At 40.7% G+C, this 23,064-nt stretch overlaps 1 protein-coding gene across 4 annotated transcripts in view; it reads right to left on the bottom strand.

The window, feature by feature from the left end:
* Window positions 1-23,064, bottom strand: part of SLC10A7 (solute carrier family 10 member 7) — a 149,960-nt gene that overhangs the window by 10,294 nt on the left and 116,602 nt on the right. For all 4 annotated transcript variants that reach the window (XM_042828389.1, XM_042828391.1, XM_042828390.1 and 1 more), the window contains 3 exons: window positions 17,471-17,636; window positions 14,508-14,559; window positions 12,948-13,021 (listed from right to left, as the gene is read on the bottom strand). In XM_042828389.1, the coding sequence (XP_042684323.1) occupies window positions 12,948-13,021; window positions 14,508-14,559; window positions 17,471-17,636 (292 nt within the window). The remainder of the gene's footprint in view (window positions 1-12,947; window positions 13,022-14,507; window positions 14,560-17,470; window positions 17,637-23,064) is intronic.

Here is a 23,064-nt window from a genome sequence, read left to right as displayed (position 1 = left end):
TAATATACCATAGGAAAATTTTGCACAGGATCAAATCACATATAGTAACGAAGCCACTAGCACAGTTGTAATTCTCTTCAGTTTCCTTAAAGAACACAGCAGCTGCACCCTGTGAGCCCCTAACGTTACCGGGGCATTTATTCACAGAATTGATTGCTAAGGCTACATTCAGTTGTGTGAAGAACGATATGTGAAAGGATTTGTTGTTCTGCTTTCACAGAGCCATTACAATCACGCTACCCAGCATTTCAAGACTGGCTTCGATTCAAGTGCAAAGTCTTCCACCTGGGTTGTGACAACCCCTGCTATCAGAATAAACTGGGGGACGTAAGAATAGAGCAAAGCCCTGCTGAAAAGGATTTGGGGATACTGGTGGATGGCAAGCTGGACTTGACCAACAACGTGCCCTTGCAGCCCAGAAAGCCAACTGTACCTTGGGCAGCATCAAAAGCAGCACGGCCAGTAGGTGGAGGGAAGGTGATCCTGCCCCTCTACATTGTGCTGGTGAGGCTGCACCTGGAGCACTGCATCCAGACGTGGAGTCCTCAGCACAGGAGTGACGTGGACCTGTTTGAGCGCGTCCAGAGGAGAATCACAAAAATGATCCAAAGAGTGAACCACCCTCCCTACGAGGACAGACCGAGAGAGCTGGGGCTGTTCAGCCTGGAGAAGAGAAAGCTTAGGAAAGACCTGAGAGAGGCCCGTTATTATCTAAAGAGAAGCTACAAAATGGAGAGGTACAAATTATTTAGCAGGGTGTTGTGACAGGACAATGGGAAACGGTTTCGAAGCAAAAGAGGGTCGATTTAGGCTGGACATAAGACTTTTTCTTTACTACAAGGGCAATGAAGCACTGAAACAGGTTTTCCAGAGACGTGATGGAACCCCTGTCCTCAGAGACATTCTAGGTGAGGCTGGATGGGGCTCTAAGCAACCTGGTCTAGATGCAAATACCTCTGTTCATTGCAGGGGAGCCGGACTAAATGGCCTTCAACGGTCTCTTCCAACTCAAAAGAGAGTATGATTCATCCTGACTGACAATGAAGGAAAAACATGGGAATTGACAGAAAGATTCTATTACAAGCTGAGAAATTTTTAAATTGCTGTGGCGGTCCGAAGGTTCACGACACAAACATCAACTCACGTCGCTGCAGTTTATGATGTTTCGGGCTCCTAGCAGCTACGTTCGGCTCCTCAGCTGAAGATCCTCACTCACTACAGATGACACAAGGAAAGAGTGGAAATGTGGTACTCAGCTGAGTGCGGAAACAGTACTTCACCTGACCAGGAGCACAAAGAGGAACAGCAGCAGTGAGAATGCACTGAGATCATTCCATAGACATCCCTTACAAGTAAGATGACAAATATTCTTAGCATTTTATTCTGAACTTGCCTCTTCTCCTTCGCTCAGCTTTGTTCTCCTATCACTCAATGTTCTCCCATCTTCCTCCTTGCTTTTGGGTTCCAGTACTCAAAGGATACACTTTTTCTTCTCCATGCTAATTTTTTTCTTCTCTTCTTACTTCTCCACTTCCATGCTTCTAGGCATTTTTTGCTTGCTTCCCAATGCCTTCAATATTGCTCTCACTTGCAGCACCACAAAATGTGCCACAAAATGTACATCTGCTAATATCAGTGAACTGCCAGCAGGGCCACAGCGACAAAGAGAAGGAAATCTGCCTGAGGTACGGAGTGCTATTCACTTGTCTTCCTGTTTGCATCCTCATCCAGCCCATTCCACGCAAGAACTACACGTGAACCTGAAGAACTGCTAACAAAGAGAAGCTGTTGAACTTTCATCTATGACCTTCCACAGCAACAAGGAGTGAGAAAACCACTCTGGTCTTCTGGTATGGGAAAGCCCAGGTTGCTCTCCATTGCTCTAGGGTATTCCAGTCTTGCTCCAAGGCTGTGGTTTATCAGCCCCAGCTTAAGGCCTCTGTTTCTCTAGCAGCCTACACAGCTGAAAGCTATTTAGCCTTCCTCCAGCTCTGTACCCAACATAACCTCCCACATGCTCCCCTTTCCCCACTTTCAAAGTCAGTCACCACCTCCGTAAAAGGTCCGTGAAAATGGTTTCCTGCACCTCTCTGTGTTCAGTTAACTGTGAAATAATAATAATCAAGATCCTAAAAGATCTGAAAATATTTTTAAGAGAATTTAAATATGGCACTCTTTTCATCTAGCTATCACGGCAGTAATATAAATGAAGCAAATTAATTTTAATGCTCCAAGGTACTGATTCTGTGTCACTGTCACTGATGGGATCCAGCCAGACTTTATGAGATGGCATTTGACTTTATGGAAGTGAGCACTATGCACGCATTTACAATTTTACAGGGACTTTAAGCTGTCATGCTGAAAAATGTTTATAAAACATTAATCAAAAAATGCCTCTTTAATACAATGCATTGTCTGAAAGATGTTAGGAGGCACATATTGTAAATGGATTCTTTTTCTGACTAAAGTAATTTCTACCAAAAGCCTTTCCCCGCTGCTATACAAGTACACAGTGTGGAAAGATAAAGAGCACTTTCTCAGCACATTACTACCTGATTCAAACACTTGGGAAATCACTAATGTACAGCATGCCATATTTCCATGTCACACATGACACATTTGTCTAAAATTACCCAACAGAGTTTGACATTGCAGCATATTCCATAGCAGAGCTTTCAACTGACATCTGCCAAGTAAGAACTTCAAGTAAGAGCTTTCTTCTTCCAACAAGCAAGTAAGAGTTTTCTTTTATCGCATACCCATGATGGAAGTGATAAAACAATAAGTACTGAAAATCAGGGTTTTTTTTCTCTGTATTAATACGTTTATTTTATGCTCACTAAACGTGAAAGCTCCCCTCAAAAGCAGTGTTTCATCATTTGTTGCTTTCTATCTCATTGCAATGGGTTCAGAGAACTTAATAGAACATTTTTATTACCGCCGAAGCGTAGGCCATTATCTTTCACACCCAGAGCAGAATTATTGCTACATGCTCTACTTACAAACTTCACTGTATGGATTTTTTCTCTTAAACGTCCTCACAACAAACAATTTTTCCTAAAACTTTATTGCTTACATTACTGAAGCACATTGCAAATCACAAAACACTCCAGCATTTCTTCTTAGGAAAAGAGGTTTGGTGCCAAACAAAGAGGTCACCGCCAAGGCTATGGAAGCACAAGAAATCAGAGCATCAAACAACTGTTATAGAGAAATAGTGGAAGTACTTAGAAGAAAATTCTTAATCTTTAGATTTACAATTCTCTTTTCTACTCATTTCAGAATTCTCAGTTGCCATAACGTTCAATTGCAATACACAAAGTGTAGCAGCTGTATAATGGCAGCTTCTCTGACACTCTCTGTGCTATGATATCTTTCTCAAGAACCTTTTCGGGGGTTGATATGAAGGGAGCATCTCTAGGCCAAGTAATATCCTTTTTTTTTTTTTTTTTTAATCAAGAAAAAGCCTTCAAAGAGAAGCACAGACTGCATTTAAGCTCTCTTCCAGTACCAAAGCAGGGATTTTCTAAGCTTAGTCTTGCAAAGACAGCGACAAATGAGCACCTGAAATTTTAGTACATAGTTTCAGAATAGCATCACATGTGGCCCAGTGACTGCATAACGGGGATGCGTGGTGAGATCAGGACTATAAAGAGGTCGTTCATGCACATAGCTACCAGAACACAGCAAGCACAAAGATACCAGAATGGCAATATATACCATTAATCTCTCATCAGCCAACTTCCTTGTGGATTTCCCTTCTTTTTTTTCCAGGCAAATCACATTGCAATGGTTAGTTTTGAGGAGACAGAGGTTTATACGCTGTGCCTGTCCTCAGCGAAGGCTAGACAGGAGTAGAAGTTCACTGGGCTTGCTGAGATTCTGCTATTACATGCTGATATCAAAATAGGAGAAGATGTTTCTGACAAAATAACCACTTAGGGTTTATATTTACTTAACCCCATCTTTTCCACAACATGCACTGAACTCAAATTCAATGCTCTTCCCCTAAAACAAGCTTCTTTCAGGTGTGGAAATAGGTGAATGACATCTGAATTCCAATAACCATACAAATACTTGGTCACTCTCAAGCGTAGCCATTTTAGCTCAAGAACGAACCAATGTAATAGAAAAACCTCCTTAAGTTGGAGGGAGAGTAAATTAATGGAAGATGAACCTAAAACAGGCGGCCAAACTCTTCCACAGGTGAAGACTTCTTCAGAGTACAGTCCAGTCATTATTTTCCAGCACAACTCCACCTGCAACTCTAGGATTGCTTTTTTGCTCTTAGCCCTCACCAAGAGGTTGTAGAGCTTAGCATTCTGTACTCTGCAGAAGGATCGAGACTGAGGAGATAATACATGACATTCACTACTCTCTTGTCTAGAAGGAAATAACCATACCAAAGTCAGACTCCAAATCCACTACGGGGAGACAGGCCTGCACAACGGTTTGCAGCACTTTTGGTAAATTACACTTGGATGATGCAATCTAACACTCTCACAGAAAACTAACTTGTGCTGGAAGGGATAAGGACACCATCCCTCAGCACAACCACAACTGCCAGCAGATATGACACTCAGTATCTGAGTGGGAAGAACCTGCAATGGAAGTAGTATTTGAGACCATACTCCCCTTGCCTTTCTATGCACAACTACATATGCTCTACACAGAACTGTGCTTAAAATATTATCAGGTGAAAAAAAAGAAGTTATCTTTATCTGCACATTTTCATATTTCAGCTCAGCAAGGAGTGTAATGGGGAGCGAAAACAAACAAAAAAAAAAACGAAACAACAGCCAGACTCATGAAGAGGTAAAAACAAACATCTGTTCAGGAGCTTTTACAAGGGACTGGTGAGATTAAAGGAGTCTGGAATGGCTGCAAACGAAAACTGCAATATGAGTGGACCCAGTTCAGTTGAAGGTGTACACAGACCCCAATCTTCAAACACTTTCACCTTTACCCTCCTCCCTGCGAAAGAAATGTATTACCAAAATATTCAACAGGTCATATCACTACACTACAGGATTCACTTCTTCTGGAGGACTAGAATTACTGGGAAGGCTCTGTAGTGAATCAGAGTGCTGTGGTCACACAGTGCAACCCATACCACTGTGCTAGGACACAAGAATTTCACTGACAATCATGCTATATTGTAGGAGACTGGGCCAATCTAACACTCAAAGGAGAAAAAACACGGAATCAGGTATTTCTTTTCTCCAAGCTAGAGAAGATTTAAAAAAAAAAAAAAAAAAAGAAAAGAAAAGAAAAGAAAATCCAGCATGCCTTGAATGCTCTTAATAATTATTAGTTGTCAGTGAAGTGGATCACTACACTCATCATACAGCAGCAACCTGAGTTATATGTAAGTACGGTTAGCAGGGAACAGCACATTTTGATCCCGTTAAGCTTTTAAGTAAATAAATGTAAAGGATAGAAGAGAGTTTGTCTATTTCTGGGGTTTCAACATGTGTTCAGATTGGAAGTGATGTTTAATGAACAACATAGGCAATCTTACCAGCTGCTTACAATGAAACATTTAACACCAACAACAGCAGACTAGATCCTCAGGCTCCAAAACATCTCCACCCACCTGACAGCATGGTAGTAATCATTAGTTAGCAGGGAACACAAGAAGGAATTGAACCATCACAAGTCATACTTTAGATGTGTCTTATCTTTAATTTGGGACCACAGTGCAGTCACTTCAATCTTGTAAGCTGATCCTAGCTCTTCAGTGCTTTTCATTACTTCAATTTCAATTCACTCTTCATATACACATATACAAGGCACAGGGTAAAATTTTCCTTGCAATTCACTGAAAATACCTAAGGTACGAAGTTTAAATAAACAGAATTTAAGCAGTTCCTTCCTTTCTCTACAATTCTTCTGATCAATAGCTTTTGAAGCTTAAACATGTTAGATCCACTAACGAAACAGTTTCTGGACAGAGTTTGACAGCTGAGGCTAATTTCTGTCTGAGCACTGAAGCTCTGATTACATGGATTTTGTTCACATATTTAAAAAAAACTATTATTGCCACTGCTACAATTCCATTAAGACCTATAAAATATCCCTGATTAATTGCTCTCAGTTTACTTCTTCACGTGAGTGGTGCTTTATAGCCACTGCTATTATTTTTGTCAATGTAAGAAGGAAAGGATTACACTCCAAACTATCTTCTAACTAGGTTGGTTTTTGTTTTTTTTTTTTTTTTTTTTTTTTTTTTTTTAAGTCTTTTTCTCCAGCAGCCTTGATGCAAAGAAAAATACGATGCCACAAATTCATTGTAGACTGTAAAAGAAAGCATTTCTTTCAATACAGAGAAAAACATTTCTTAGGAATACTAGCATGATTTTTCCTTCAATTTTCTCTTTACTTGATTTCTGTAGCCAAAAAGAGATGCTGTGACATGAGACCAGAAAAGCTTTCATGTTCCAGACATCGCAGAAGACTTCTGGAGAAGACAGCACAGTACCTAGAAATACTGAGGGATGCTATTTCTCATCCTGAAATGGCAGCAGTTAGGGTTGCGTCCCTGCAGTGGTCAAAGCAGTTTTCAGAGGACGACCCCTCTTTTAGATTCCCAAGACTACACCATACTAAGAATGCAAAATTCCTAAGTTGCGCTGCTGTTGTTGTGGCTTTTTTTTTTAAATAGATCTTCGCACCCACCGATTCCTAAATGTCTGAAGTCAACAGCTCAGACTGGCTGCCAGGCACACAGAGAGTGGCAAATGGAGATGCAAGTCTCTCCGGGAGAATCAACATCAGCTTCAATACTTGGCAGTTTTAGTATGGGTGACACTTGTAGCCTCTGCCAGCTTGAGGTAAAAAAAAAAAAAAAAAAAAAAAATCTTGAGTCATGTCCAAACGTGGATCTTCCCAGGGGTAACCTGTCAGCTGTCTGCATGGTATAATGTAGTTTTTAAAAGTAGATAAATTAACTGTTTTTGGTGGGGAGGGAGGGTTGAGAGGGCTCCAGTGTCATTATCATTTTACAGATGGGTATGTGCTTCTATTTTTTTTTATTATTATTATAAAGAGGTACGAAGCATGCTGTCATTAAAAACCTGCAATCTGGTTTTTAGTGTCTGATCCAATTATGTGCACATCTGCGAAGACACACAACCAAATAAATAATTGGAGAGGTGCAACTCTGAAATGACAATTGTTATTCATCGATCTTTTTCTGTAAGTCAAGATTGAGAGATGTAAACTTCAAGTGAATGAGATCTCCTGGGTGAGATTCTGCAGTTCAAACACAGTAAACAACTGTTGTCCTCTGATGCACATTTTAGTACTGCTGGAGGCAAACTTTCTAAATATTAATAAAAAACCTACTACTGGCAGAGTATACAGATGAAAAGGAAGCCTGGGAGCCAGCACAGAATTTCTAGCCACATCTGAAGTCTCATCAAAGAAACATACATTTCAGGTCAGAACAGAAAGGAGATTCCCTAATTTTCGCCAGTATTTCCCCTTCTGAAATCTCAGAGAGAAAAATCGAGTAAACCGCAAATCATTAAACATGCTATATTGCAAGTCTGGAGAAAAAAAGAGGAACAGAATCAGCTACTCTGTGTCCAAAAGCCACTAGAAGTCATCGGACTAAACCATTTCTGACATTAACGTTGGCCTGCTTGGCATTTTCTTCCTGAAAGCGTAGCTTTGGGATGCCCTGGAATGAAGGAGACAAGCAGCACGTACTCACCCAGCTGTGCACACAAGCAGCAAGGGAACGCACAAGAGCTGCTCTGATGCAGACTATCTGAGCAACCACATGCTGCTCAGAACTGTCAGTTTGACTTGTCATGGAGAGACTCTTCAAGTGAGTGGTGGGCTTTGGATTAGGGAAATGCTTGCACGTGAAAATGACATCCCACCTCGGGTGGATTAGGCAGTGTGTGTGCTAGTAGAAAACATTTATACTGTTCTGATTTCATAAATCTCAGAGACGAGAACAACTTCTCAGTTTGGCCCAAGGAGTCGCAGTACCAAAAACTGTGGGAGCTTCTAGCAATCACCAAATCTCCCGAGATCTCAGGAGTAGGTTTGGGATCAACAGGGCCCTCCTGTTTCTAATTCTCTGGCAAAAGTGAAGGGTACGTACTGGCCCAGACACGGCCTCCACAAAGCACTCACTCTTTCCACCAACATTCCCCCCATTGACATCCCTTCATCTGTAGGGGTCAGCATCCCACCAATTACAGGCAGATCCGTAGGCAGACCATTTTCATTTACAACACTCTATTAGATACCCGGGTAAAAAATCTGGCACAGGTAAGCAAACATGCCCTAACAACACAAAGAATTATGGTAGGCTACCAGTAGAAATGCCTCTTGTTCAACACTCAAAAATAATCTAAGTCAAAAAGACAGCATCACAAGTCTTACTCTTGAAAACTTCCCGAGAGCACTTAAACAGGAGTATTCTGTAGACCTCTCTGGAATTATTCCTATACTTAAAGCTAGTCACACTTGGTACCCTGCATGAATAGAGGACAACTCTCAGCCAAGAGCAGATAAAAGCCAATCCGTTTCAAGAATATCACAGAGTTTGGTTTGAATATTCACATAAGGCAACGCATCTGATATCATCATCTCACTGTCCTTTTACAGAATGCCTATAATCTCTGCTGAATTTCATGCTGGTAGTAATTGGCTGCTGCTTATAGGCAATTGAACTGCCTGTGAATCAACTTGTGCACCACACAGTGCCATTAAGAGTTGTTCAGGGAGAGACTATCAATGCTTCACTCACAGAGAAATAAGCTGAGTACTTCAAAAGCCAATTTGATTGAAATTAAAACATGCCAAGTAAAGTCAAGGCTTTACCTTTTATTTCCAAAATTATTTCTATTATTTCCTGGAAGCATTAGGTACTCTAGAAACTTTGACTGCATTACTTTAAGAATTCCACGACGAAAGAACTGGTATATTGAAAAATACAGATGAGAGAAAAATGCTCTATGCATCACAACCAATACCCCAGTTTCATTTTAAGGGATACTTAAAAAAAAAACAACAACAAAATCAATCTGTTGTTCATCATACGTACCACACTGACATTTACACTTGTGGTCGCCTGAAAATGTAGCAGCATTACACGTCCTGCTCATAAAACAATTTTACGGAGTAAATGGAAGTATTAAACAAAAATATTTATTGACAATTTCAGTTCTTAATTTTGGAGTTGAAACTTCTGTCTAGCACTTAATTGTGAAAAAAACAATGTTCTGTACTCAGTTGCAACTTTTGTGCAAGTCCAAGCAACAACTGCAGTATTTTTTAGATGAGCCTCACTGATAGCTTTTCACTTCCTTGAGGCCTCTTCTCTTCTTACTGAATGAACTCCAGGGAATGGCATTATGTCGGGCTCTCCAGATGGATTATGTGAAGCCATAGCTCAATGTCATTTTCAATAGCAAGGCTCATAATTAAAGGTCAAATAGTCACTTCATCTGCAATCAATCAATAGAAGAAGTACTAATAGTAAGTACTAATCAATCAATGGCAAATGCACTAATAAAAGCCATGCATCAAATGTCTGCGTATGCGTGCACTCACATGTACTGTGCATATATGTGAGCAGGGAGAAGGAGAGAGAGAGAGAGAGAACAAAGTGCGGGTGAATGTGCCAGAAGGCACTGCGAGGACTGTGTTTATCTTCACTACTTTTAAGTTCATATCTTGTTTCGCTCATTACATGACATCTTTTTTCTCTGCACATAATGCACTATATAAAAAAAAAAAAAACCTGCCAAAGCACCCACCTCTATTCAGAAAAATCATCTCGTGCTTCTAACTACGAAACGCAAAGGCACCTACCCTGCGTAATTTGTCCTTACACAAACATGCCACGCACTCTGATCCTTGAGACAAAAAGTGTGTCAACTGTTCTGTCTACAAAATAAAACCCAGCATATGGGAACAGCACTCATCTCCGTGCAAAGCGAGCACTTACTCGTGGCTTCAACAGTAGAAGTGGCAGTTGGCCTCATGAGCACGCGCTGCATGGGAATTTGTTGGTTTCATAATATGGTGTGGGAGAAAGTGACTTATAAAAGTCTTCTCATGCCTTTCCCATTACCACTTCTAAAGCTTCAAAGCTGTCAGCTCTTCTCCCACTTTTGTTGGTACCACTGGAAACTCCCCAGGGAAGGGACCACACATACCTATCTGGAACTTCACCTGCCAAGCTGAGAGAAATCACTTTCAAAGTGAAAGAACAAGTCTTGGGGGGCCATTTATACACTACCACTGGAATCTCGAAGACAAACAAAGCAGAGTTCCACAATGGATGGGAAACCAGACCCTGAGATGCAGCTGTACTTTCAGGTACTGTAATGAAAAGAAGAGGGAAAAACTCTTCCTGCCACAGAAGAACAGAAGGTTCTATAGAACCAACTCAGTGGTCTATAATAAGAGCATAGACCAACTCAGTGGTCTATAATAAACACCTCTGGACACCGAGAACGTGACAGAACAGCAAAGGAAAAAAGCTATGTCTGATCTTGTTTCTGTTCAGATCAGGGCAGACAAGGCTGTGCTATAGATTTTACTGTCACTCACATACTGCTGATCCTGAAGAACAAACTATATCCTCTCTGCTGTCACCTTCAGTGAAGGAAAAAATGCTAGTTGCTCTGGTTAACAAATCTAGTTTACAGCATCAGCACAGAACCGTACCTTATCTTATTACAGCTTTATAGAACCTGATCCTTTTTATTCACACAGAAATGCATATTTAAACAGCACTGTCTTACCAGGACCTGGTGCTAGTAACAAACAAAGTAGGATACCAGTGGTCTCAGAGCCAGCCAGCTTCTGCACAGTATGCAGGCCTACGTCATGAGAACGCTGTGCAAAGTACACAGGAGAGTGACGGAGCCTTTGGCCTTACCAGAGATGGGCTCTCAGAGACTACCAGGGCTCGTGCTCGGTTCAGCACTTAAGTAATACTAACAAAACAATTTGCAGTTATTCTCTTAGAGACATGGCAAGCAGCAGCAGTATTGACAGAATGCATACAAAACTGATTTCGCTGGGAAGGAAAGGACGGAATTACACATTTGTGCTATCAAATACAATCAACTTCTCGTGTGTATTATCACAGCTGTGTCCTAAGTTCGTATGCATCTCCATGTAACAGCCAGAACAGCAGGGCGTTATGACTTTGGTGTGGGGTTGTTTTCTCTAAGTACAGTTATGACTGTCCTGCCCATTGCAGTCTCATTTGCAAGTTGAAGCTTCAGTTTCACAGGACATTTGGCTGGAAAGAACCTCAAATGTCATTTATCTTCTGCTTTCAGTCAGAATCAGCTCCAGTTTATCTAGTGCCCAACTGAGGCTTGCCTACAATGATAAGAGATTCCAAGACATCAACAGGCAATTTATCCCATGGTTAAACAGCTTTTACATTAGAGTGGTTTCCTTGACTGTTACCTTAAATCTTCTTCACTGTAACAAAGCTTTTTTCCTTTTCTAAGTCCACTGTGAAAGAGGAGCTTCTTTTTCCTACTTGGCATCAACCATTCACACATTTCAAGACCACTACTTTACTTCCGTTGTCATCTCTAAAGAATTTTGGTTATTTCAACCTTCCTGAAGGGTCGTGTTTATGAGACCTAGGATCACTTATGGTAAGCTCCTCCGATCTCTTTTCACTTGGTTCACATCATGTTTGAATCCCAAAGACCACACCTTCCTGTCAGAAGCCATAATATTCTCAACCCTTGTGACTTTTTCTACCACTCTGCAATGCATAGCGCCAAGGAAATTTATTTTGTCTGATCAGGTATGCACTTCACAAAATCTATGGGGCTGCTACTCATATTCTAGTTTCCTCCTAGGCTGTTAGAATTACTTAAACATTTCAGTAATTTTCTATGAAGTTTAACTCACTCTAAGTCCTCAGCCCCTCCTCATTTCCCTTTTGAAAGGAGGCATTATATTTGCCTTTTTCTTGTCTTCTAGGAACTCAGCTCCCACAGCCTACCAAGGACCCTTGCTAACCACTCTGCAGCATAAGTCTGGCTGAAGCAAAGAATCCAGAGCTTACTTTTGTCACATCAAACTGAACTGAGAAGACCTCAGCTCTCTAAGTCCAAACTTGTTCTTTCCTTACTCCAGGCTTAACTCTTCTCTTTCATATTAACATGAGCTGCATTTATCTTTGAAAGACAGAACTCAGTCGCATACACATCTTCACATGTTTTACATTTTCAAAAACAGTACAAAAATATTCAAGTACTAGCCATTTCACTGGCTGAATGTAACGGATGAAGCAGTATCAGGAAGCTTTAAGTGGGACTCCAATTTAGCAGTATTTTCTGATTTACACCAGAACATCTTATCATCACAAAGGGATTTTAAATGACAAATATCTGAGTCGTCTTTCGATAAATTAATTCTAATAATTAAAACGATGTCACACAAAAAAAAAATCTGCAGACTTAAAATCCCTATTTTTTTGCTCATGTTAAACAGAAGACAGGTATCCTCTACTTGTGATTTCTGAATGCACTCCATGCTTTGATTTTTCACTTACGCATCCTAGTTTTGAAGTAAATGATCTTTACTGTGAGACTGGGAAGATATACCTTAGAATGTTTTCTGAAACAGAGTTGAAATGTTATCAAAACTGGCAACAGAACAGCAGCACAAGAAAAGAGAAGTCCAACTTTCCGGAAGTGAGAATATCTTACCGTACAGCCACTGAAATCTCAGAAAACTCCGTTTCCTGCCCTGTAGTAAGCATGTATCATATCTGCACAAAACTATTACCCTACTATTAACACCGTACAGACAATATTACTTTTCACACTAAAAACAAAACCTTTAAGCAGAGAAGTCAGTAATCAACAACAACTTTTTTCCTTCAAGAAAGCAAGGCACGAACATTACTGCTGTTTTGCTTAGAAGCTTATCTCCTGACTTACCCAGGGTGAGAGATTTGTGCGTGGAACAGAAAACGATAGCCACTGTGTCTGCTGGGGTGAAACCAGAGTCATCCCTAGGAAAAAGAAGTTTTAAAAACCTCCATTAGAAAAAAAAACTCTTAAAATGTCATTGATCAAACACATTACTTTGAGGATCCGTATGCATATTCACATCCTTTTGATCAGTACTAGTGACAGAAATAATTCACAAAGCAGAACTGTTTCTCAGTTGTGGCAAACTCTTTAATGGATATAGTCTCTTGTGAAGGCAAAGAGTTCTGAACGCACAGTATATAGGACAACTTAATTCCAGCTGGGGCTATTTTTGCAAACACGCTATACCACAGCAGTGGCCAGCTCACCTCTGTAAAGAAAGAGAATTAACTAGGACTTCTTTTCCTAGCCTGTAAGGACAATAAAACACTCAGTTTAGATAGTTTATTGATACCACGCTATAAACATTGCTTAGAATATGTAGTTTTCTTCCACTTCACAGAAAAACTCTGTCTGAGGGTTTAGGCATCGTAAGAAATTTTAGGAATGGGGAAAAAATGACATGCAGAGGTATACGATTGGCTCACACCTTTCATCTGAATTTGGAATCATCTTCTGAACTTCTAAATACGTATCATAGCGTCCAAGCTGGTTACAACTTAAAACATTTTAGATTTCAGGGACAGATTTCTGCTGGAACAGATTTTTTTTCCCCAGCTCAGATACAGCCATCCAAAAGTTATTTAGAATTGCCTTCCAAGGTCAGAGTATGACCTTGTCACAGATAAATTTTCTCGTGGCACTAAAAAAAAATATAAGTAGCTGTAAGACACGGCACCTTTCTTTATGATTTTCCCTTACAGATATTGTGTGATTAATATAAAGCATATGTCTGTTGTCTGCCGTATTATGGCCCTTTGCATTCAGCAGAGTGCTGCTAAAGAAAATGCTCCAGAAAGCACCAAAGGACAACGGTGGACATTCTAACTAGCTCAAGTAAAGCCTTTGGATCACTGAGCCCCTTGATAACACCATTCTGACTGTTCTATTTTTGAGAAGTGAATGTACAACTTTTCTTCCTAGTCGATATTTCAAAAGAAAAGAAAAATACCTCTACCAAACGTCAGTTGAGGACAACTGTCTGTTAAGAATCTCCGTATAAATGTAACACATTTGACAAGTACAAAGAAGATGGGACTGCCAGCCCAGCAAATGTGTCTTGAGATGTAAGAAGTCAAACCGAGTTCTCTCTCTCATATGTCATCAGCATGTCTGCAGGGCAAATTATACCTTCAGTGACATCTGTGCAAATCCATTTTTTTTCAGTGGATGAGGTATAGCAGTGATTGATTGAGATTTAACAACTCTGTAATTAACACACAAGAAAGGACTGAATTCAGGTTCCGTTCTCTTAGCTTAGGAAATCCTAACAGAGAAAATGCAGCAAGGACGATATGAGATAACCAAATGAGGTCACCCCTATTCAGAAATCCGCTCTTCAGACATTTCTGTATCACTCAAAACAAGAGCCATCACACACGCTTCTGTTTCCGGACGCTCAATTACCTTGTAGAGAAGAGGAAAGTCAAAAACATGAAGCTCATCTGAACAGAAAATACTGAAAGAGAAACAGGTTCAAATTAGACTTACATCACAGCAGTAAACGTCCCTTAAATCTCTGGGAGTGCTGTGCACCTGCCTTTTGTACCTACACAAGAAGCCAGGCTGGACCAAGGCAATCCAGAGAAACCCAGCGACAGACAACGCTTAAAGCTGATGATTAGGAAAACCATGTCTGGAACAACAACAGGCATTATCACATCTGAGAAAGCTAACGCTAGTGTTCTGCCTACACGGGTTCTTCTTGAGGTCGTGTCTGAATCAAGTATTTATTCAAACAATTCATGACGGAGGGTCACTGTTGCATGCTGCTCATCTGTTTTCACTACTTTTGCTTATTGGGTCAACAACATGAGATTTGTTGGATGTGCTCTGATTGCCAAGTACTTAAACGAAGTCCCATTCTATTTAACAGAAAAAAGTACAACGTGTAAGCACAATTGCAATTAAGTATTCTCACACACTGGATACATTACTCTCCAGATGAATGATAATAATTAACAGAAGATAATTACACACGTTTAATTCCTGTGAGACAAAGGCTAATTCCTGAACTGGGCAGTGCACATCAGACAAAGCAGCTGTTCATTCAAGCTCAGTCAACTTTGCAAGCGTGGCTGTTTTGCACACACTGAGGGGAGATCTCCTCTCTGCCAGCTCACACGATACCTGCAGGGGTCCTGGGCCATGCAGAGCCCACACTCGATCTGTGGCGATGTCGGGAATGAGCTCAGGGAAGCAGTCTGCTCCCCAGCTGTGCCACGAGTAGCTGCTGGGGCTGCAGAGACCAGCTCTGCACCCGAGGGCAGGAACTCCCTGCAGAGCTGGAGGAGAAGCCCTATGACCTATACAGACCTTTTCGGGGCCTGTGTGCGCTATGGAGGGAGGGCTTTTACTTTCAGCAGAACCTAGGGCGAGTTCTCTCCCTTTTCCTTGCAAAACTTGTGAGTGCAATAAGGCTAATGTGCCCCTGAGGGTACTGCAAGCCAAGACAATGCATCCGATTGCGACCTGAGATTATAACTGGGCAGCGTGGCAGGGATATTAGCTATTATCAGTGACATTTTCCATTCTCTTACGTACATTTCCTAGGGTATATAAATGTCACCTCAGCATGCACTTAATACTTCTTCATGAACTACAGAATCAATCCATTGTTCCTGAACTACAGTTTTCCTGCAACTAAGTACATTAATTTAATATGCACAGAAAAAAAAATCCCTTAACACGTATGATTCTGCATTGCAATATGCAGGTGCTGCTACCAATTATCCCCTGTGCATGGTTTGCTGTGGCTAGAAGATTAACATAAAAACTACATGAAAACATTAATCAGCAGAATAGTAAATATGGTTTCATCTCAGAATCTTTGTGCTAATTTCCCTCTGCGGTATAGCAACACAGACATCCAGCCAACACACCCAATGAAGGTACAGAAACTTTTATCTGGATTACAACATACATATATTCACTCCAGAATTCCTTACTCTTCAGCTTCATAAATATTTTACAAAAAACAGACATCTAGTATCTTCGCAGCAGCTTCAAGGCTTATAGTTAATATTTGTCTGAAGTAATTCCAATTGCACACACCGTAAATTAAAAGCACAGGTCGTGTATATAATTACACATAGCACAAAAGCCAAGCGCTCTCTGCAAAAAGAAATTTTAAGAAAGGCAATGGAAGCAACCACTTCACAACTGTTCAAGAAAGCGCCTTCTTAGCAGAAAGGCAACTTCTTTTGAAGTGGTCATCACAGTAACTAAATTACTTCTCAGTTTTTCTGTATGTTAAGGCAGAGATAGAGATTTCTATATGCTTTTTCCCCTGACAACTCCACTCTTACACTCCCAGGTGCCTGCGCAAATAACTATTTAGTCCGTTCTGAAAAAGCTCATTAGAATGGCTTCTTTCACTCGTCTCAGAGTAAAGTATTTGCACAGTACCGATTATTGCTTCATGTGATATTTTATACACACGTACTGTTTCACAACCCCCCAGAAGCAGCCACAATTAGAACGTGTGAGACAGAAAAACTGACCCACAAAGGACGGGGCAAATTTCCCGGGAACTTCAGTGGCAGTTGAATTTATACAGGATACGTTATTTGTGTTAGACAGAAACATGCACATACACATATTTGAGGAAGGTGATGCATTGATTTCTTAAAATAACAGTTTCAGGGAATTTGAGATGTGTTTTGCACTGCAATACGCTGCAGTTACTTCGCCTCTAAGCCAAATGAAACTGCCTCTGCACAGTCTGAAATGAGACAAGAATTACCTACTGGGAGAAGAGACAGCGCCTGTACACCACTGCCCTTCCCTGGGAGGTAGTGATCTGCAAGTGTATTTTTAACTGATGGCAAAGATACCAGCAGTCTATTCTCATGTGTGCATTACTTAAGGCTGAATGAATAGAGTGCTTCTAAAACAAACTCTGTACCAAATGCGTTCATCCACAGGAATGTATTAACACCTTCAAACTCCCAACTACTTCTTAGGTTTGCACAACAGTAAGGAACTATTTAAAAGCAAAGCAACATTTTGAGTGACAGCTCAATTGCAAATATTTTCTTTTTGTTCGGAACACTCCTATGCAAACATGGCTGTTAAATAATCAAGCAGCCAAAATCTGAACAGTCATGAACACTTGGCAAGTGAAATCACACCCCGTTAGAAAGGAAGGATCACCAAGCTATCTCAGGGCTCACCCCTCTCAAAACGCTTACTCAATCTCCTAAAAGCATCCAGTGCCTGAGAAGTAGCCTATTTAGTTTACTGGATACATTCCAAGTGCAAGCTCTAAACCCGTGCCAGTATTCCCTCAGCCCCACTCCTTCCAGTATGTATAAGCTCACTGCACACAAGAATTGCTGATGAATTAGATGTTTTAAGGTTATACTTACTTATAAACACTATTACAATCAAGCTGAACTTATCAAGGTCAATATTTGGATTGGCGAAAGTATCACAGAACGTAGTGTAGATGATCATCAGGAGCACGCAGCTGCTGATAGTGCCGAATGGAGGCTTCTTCCTTTCAAGCCAGTCCTTGATGTACCTTCGGACAATCTGAAACACAGAAATCAACAGGTTGCCTCTTTTCAAAGATGCAGGGAGCCAACTTGGGCATCACAAAGTGAATCTGACAGCAGAAAGACACAAAGAGAAGAGAGTAATTTGGATGACGGCCACAGTGGATTTCAAAGCTTCCCTGCCACACAACTCTTCTTCTGGGGAATTTAACATTTGTAGTGCAACTTCCACTGGGCGTCCATAATGAGAGTATATTTTCAAGTACATTCAAATCCATCCTTAATCATGCCAAATGTTCTTTGCTAGCTGTCACTGAGACATGCCCATTAAGCCTCCCCAAAGTTTATCTCCTCTGCTGATACTAATGGATGTATGTAATTATCACAGTCCCCTTTGCATCAACAGACAATTCCAAGCGCAACTCTGGGAATCTTAAAAATCTGACATCTTCAGGAATTTTAGGACAGTAGATAATCGAAAGTGATCCATGGAACATTTTAATATTTAAATAGCCAGCGATGCACCAGAAGTTTTTAATTAAATTATAACTCAAGCTTGAAAAGCAGAAGTGCATGTGTTGTGGGAGTTTAAATAATTCAAACTCCGAATATCTAGAGTTTTTGTAAATCCAGAGACAAATGCCATTTGCACGCTTTCAGAATAGCAGAATTAACACACGAAAACAAGCAAACCGACTGTACTTAGCCCAACTTCCACACTTTCAGGAAATTGAATCCGAAGTTGTTTCTTAATGTATTTTTTTCCTCTTTCACAAACACCTAAAAAATTTTTTTTAAGTAAATTCTACTTCCAAATTATGCCAAGTACTACAGAACAGTGCATCACCAGATACAACATGTCTACTTCAGCCTTGCCTAGGGAATCGCTTTTAGTTTTTCCTCTTCATTTTATATGGTTTGAAAAACCTTTTTAAAGCTTTTCTCATACAGCTGTGATTTGTGTTAATTCTGAAGTGATCACATCATCTTGCCTAATTTTTCCTGAGGCTCTGAATATTCTCTGTTACCTTATTCTTTCAGAAATAATAGCATAAGACCCAAAAACAATTATAGCAGAATGCTCCAAAGGAGTTTCATTACCCTCTACAGCAATACCATTAATAAATACCACCATTATCGGTTTATATTTTACAAGTATTTGAGATTAACGTTAAAGAATCATCACCATCACAGAACATTTTCGCACACCAACTGCCAAAGCCTCTGGATTGACCTCAGAGCTGTCGGCTTCCTCACTCCCTTCCCTGCCTGTTTGCAGAGGTCTCGAGAGGGAAGTATTCCAAGTAGCTATCCCACTAACCAAAGAAAAGAGACCCGATAAACCACAAAGCAAGTCTTCTGCTAACAACCCTGTACGTGGAGTTAGAGGGCACCTGAGGAGTGGCTGAGGTCCCTCGGTTTTTTCAGCCCCGAGCAGAGGAGGCTGAAGGGTGGCCTGAGGGCAGACTGCAGCTCCTCACGGGGAGCAGAGGGGCAGCGCTGAGCTCTGCTCTCTTGTGACAGCGACAGGGCTCAAGGGAACAGCATGGAGCTGTGTCAGGGGAGTATTAGGAAAAGGTTCTCCACCACAGCGTGGTCAGCACTGGAACAGCCTCCCCAGGTAGTGGTCACAGTCCCAAGCTGACCGAGTTCAAGTCGCATTTGGACAATACGGTTTCAATCCCAGGTGGTTCCTTGCGGATCCAGGAGTTGGACTCAAAGATCTACATGGGTTTTTTCCAGCTGAGGATGATCATTCCACGGGGTTCACAAAAACCTCAGCAGGCTGAAGACCGTTGCTCACCTGACAGTACTTCTAAGCTTCCCACTGCTGAAGAACAACAGGTTTACAGGAAACCACAATAGGAAACATTGAATGTTTCCTCTGGAGCACTGAACTTTAACCTTCCATACTTGCCAGATGTTAAAGAGAGAACACACAGCCTGTAACACCACGGAAAGCATGGCAAAGACAACAGAGTAGCCAAGTCCTAAGCTGCAACAAGTCAGGACTTGCTCAAATGCAACTGCTGTGAGCCCAGAAACAAAGGAAAGAAACCTCTTACTTTAAGGCCTCAGGTACACAGGGATCTCCACAGAGATACCCTCACCTCGACTGCCAAGCCTTACATGAGCTCTGGGAAGGGGTGGATCCTGGCTTCCTTCCTTCTCCTCACTCAGGATCATTGCATGCACCTGAGCTCCCCTGGGTTGGCCCTGCCATCCCACCAGGTGCTCCATCACTGCTTCAGGCCATGACTTAGCATTTCTACTACGCCAACGCAGCTACAAGCAAGAGTTCAGAGTGCAGCATGACAGAGACGGAAAGCCAAGTTAGCTTAAACTGAGCAGATCTGGGACTTCGTAAGCAAAAAGCAAAAAATTTTCACCAGTACAGTAACTGTTTTCTAAGGAAGTTAAAAAACAAAAACCCAAAACCCTAACATTCCCTAAATTGAGGATACACTGGGAAAAAGGAAAAGCTACTGACAAAGAAAAGTCCACTCATGCACGGCCCTTTTGCAAGGCTCGTACTAAAAGTAACCTGACGCTGAAAAAGGAAAGTTACAGATAATTACGCCACAGTACAATTTAAATGGTGCAATTTCAGTGCAATTTGAATGTGTCTATACAGGGCATAACTGTAACATGTATAACAATACTGACTCTGTACATGTATTCAACACACGCTGATGCTTAAGGGAAAACATTTTAAAGCTGAAAGTATTTAATTGAAACCTTCAATCAGCTGGTACCTTCTTTAGATATCCGTCTCTACTGAGTCTGCAATTATTGTGAATAAGTGTGCACAAACGTCAGCTTCCTACTGCACTTACTATAACAAAAAGAAATAACAAGATGTAATCAGACCATGTAGAACTAAACTGTGGCTTTAGAAATTCATCAGCTTAACTCCGTGTCACCTGACATATATACCGTAAAACCACAGATGAGTATGTCCTCTGTAACACAGAATCTGATATATTTTGGTCTTCTCTCAAGGCTCAAAAATATGTAAAATTTCAGAGGCCAATTCAGCATATAATCACGGATTCCAAGCAAACCAAATTCTTACATAATTTCAGAGAGGAAAAAACCAACCCAACAGGTATTCATAACATTTTTCACAAGGAAGATCACATCAGCTGATTATTTTGACTGACAAACAATCTATTTGTTACTTATTCATGCTCTGCAGAGTTGTTTCTGGACTAGGATGCTTTGAGAGCCTTTCAATTCTTAACCCAATTTTATAACTTTACAGTGTTTAAGAAAAAAAAAAAAAAAAAAAAAAAACCAACAAAAACCACAGCTTGCCAAGTTCCGTAGTGAAATAATGATAAATCCCACAAATACAATAGAGTCAACACATGCGAGAGGTACAGAATTAGGCAGCGAACCTGCTGGTTCTGTGGTGATGGCAGACTCTGACAGCCATCCCAACAGAGGTTGAAAAGCCACAAGCAGCACAGACTGAAATGATTAAATAAAGAATCCACTAGGTAAAATCAGAGCCCGAAGAGGTACATTAAGCTTCATTTGTCTACAAATACAGAGAGCTAAAACAATGATTTTTGTGTGTTATGCGCTGAACCAAAGATGCCAGACTCAAGCACTGTACTGATGTGCTGCTTCTTTGTCCATTATCTCCAGCCTGGTATTTTCAAGTACACACCACTACAAGGGGGCACAAGCACCAGAGAGACAAGCAGTTGCAAAAATGTCCAAGTTGATATTTCTGTGAACAGATGAACTCACAGCCTGGAGCAGAAACGTGAAGAACTGACATCCAAAAGAGATCCACTGCTCTGACATACTGATGAAAAAGAGCAAAAAGGACAATGCTCTTTAGATGCAATAATTCCACAGACCCCAGTGAAAGGGAATTCCTTATGTTTATAAAAAAAAAAAAAAAAATTATAAGTAACACTTCTAAAGTAGGGGAAAAAAAGGCAGAGATATAGAAATAACCAGAGTGAACCTTAAAAGCAGTTAAAAGCATACCTTACACGAGGAAACACTGCAGGATGCTACCTCATGACGGAGAAACCACGCACAATTTAAGGCACAAAGGCCTTGCAACCCCTAGCCCTGCCGAGACCTCCTGCAGAATTACATCTACAAGGAGAGCTTGTGGCCTGTGGCAGTGATCCCATCAAGCACAAAGAACCGCAAGGTTTTTCGTGCAGATACAAATGCCAGCCGAAGTGCGGGGGAATTCCTGACAGCTTACCTGAGGTTGCACATATAACAACAAGGCTCAAACTGGCTTAGTGGAGAAAACCAAGCAGAAGTAAAAATTTGCATAAGATGATATTTTATAACTAAACTGTGTGATGAGAAATGCCGAATAAAAGGAAGACAAGTGTTAACCAAACAAAAACACGTCCTTCAGGCAGCTACCATCTAGTGCCTAGGACCTGGCCATCTCCAAAGGCACTTCTCCAAAATCACTTCAAAAACAGTTCCAGGCTCAAACTTGACTCTAGGCCAGAATTTAACTTTTAGCAACGATGCAATGTAATTACATATCAATTAACAGAATTGAGCCCATTTCAAATTAGTTCTTCTGCCAGAATGGTTACATGCCATGTACTTATCCTCCAGTCTGCTCAGCATCCTGCTGTAACCTTCTTGTTGACACAACAGTCTTCCCAAGCAAATGGGTTGTTTATCTTCTTAATTCACTTAGCATGCCCTGTGCAAAGAAACACGACCCCCTCTTCCAGGAAAGCAGGTAAATACTGCTCATCTGTTATAAGATCATACATGAAAATAGTAGGAGATGCATTACAGAAAAACAATTATCTTATTATACCTTCATAACAGTCAAACTACATATCCAGAGAAATCCATCAGTAAAATACAGTTAGACTGTTTCCACCTGCCTGCTCAAGTGCTGGACACACATGATAAAAAATGCAATAAACAACGTAATTCATTAATGATCATTATTATTTGATCTAAATAGGACAAGGAGCTTTTTTTCCTCCTTGTGTACATGGAATGGAGCCATCTCTGACATACGTAATAATCTACACCTTTTAAAAATTACCACAATTTTTAACTTAAATTATTTTAAGCGCTTGAAGTTAAAAACAGGAGGAAATGGTTGTGAAGCCATTTTTCTCTTTCCACAAGAATATCTCCCGGTATTTGCATCATTATGCAAAGTAGATTTTTTTCTAAATCTATCAAAGTTTTGGGAGTGATGTAAACATTTAAGGGAATTGAGGCTTTTACTGCACTTTTGCTCCTGTTGCTTTTTAGCTGTTGTTACGGATTTCAAAACACCCAGACAAAACACCTGAGCTTTAACATTTCAACAAAGAAATGCAAGCTACTTTTAACTTGAGTTCAAACACATGAGGAAGCAAGCCGAAACAAGGCTGCATTTGCCATTACCCCTAAACGCAGTAGTTATCTTACTTTGCACCTTAAGATAGGATTCCTAGCTAATTCTT

The sequence above is a fragment of the Centrocercus urophasianus genome, unplaced genomic scaffold, assembly GCF_019232065.1.
Source record: "Centrocercus urophasianus isolate 14NV4802_14NV808 unplaced genomic scaffold, USGS_Curo_1.0 seq_3, whole genome shotgun sequence".
Lineage (NCBI taxonomy): Eukaryota > Metazoa > Chordata > Aves > Galliformes > Phasianidae > Centrocercus > Centrocercus urophasianus.
Note: the sequence above shows the minus strand (reverse complement) of the source record. Positions and strands in the feature narration are given on the sequence as shown.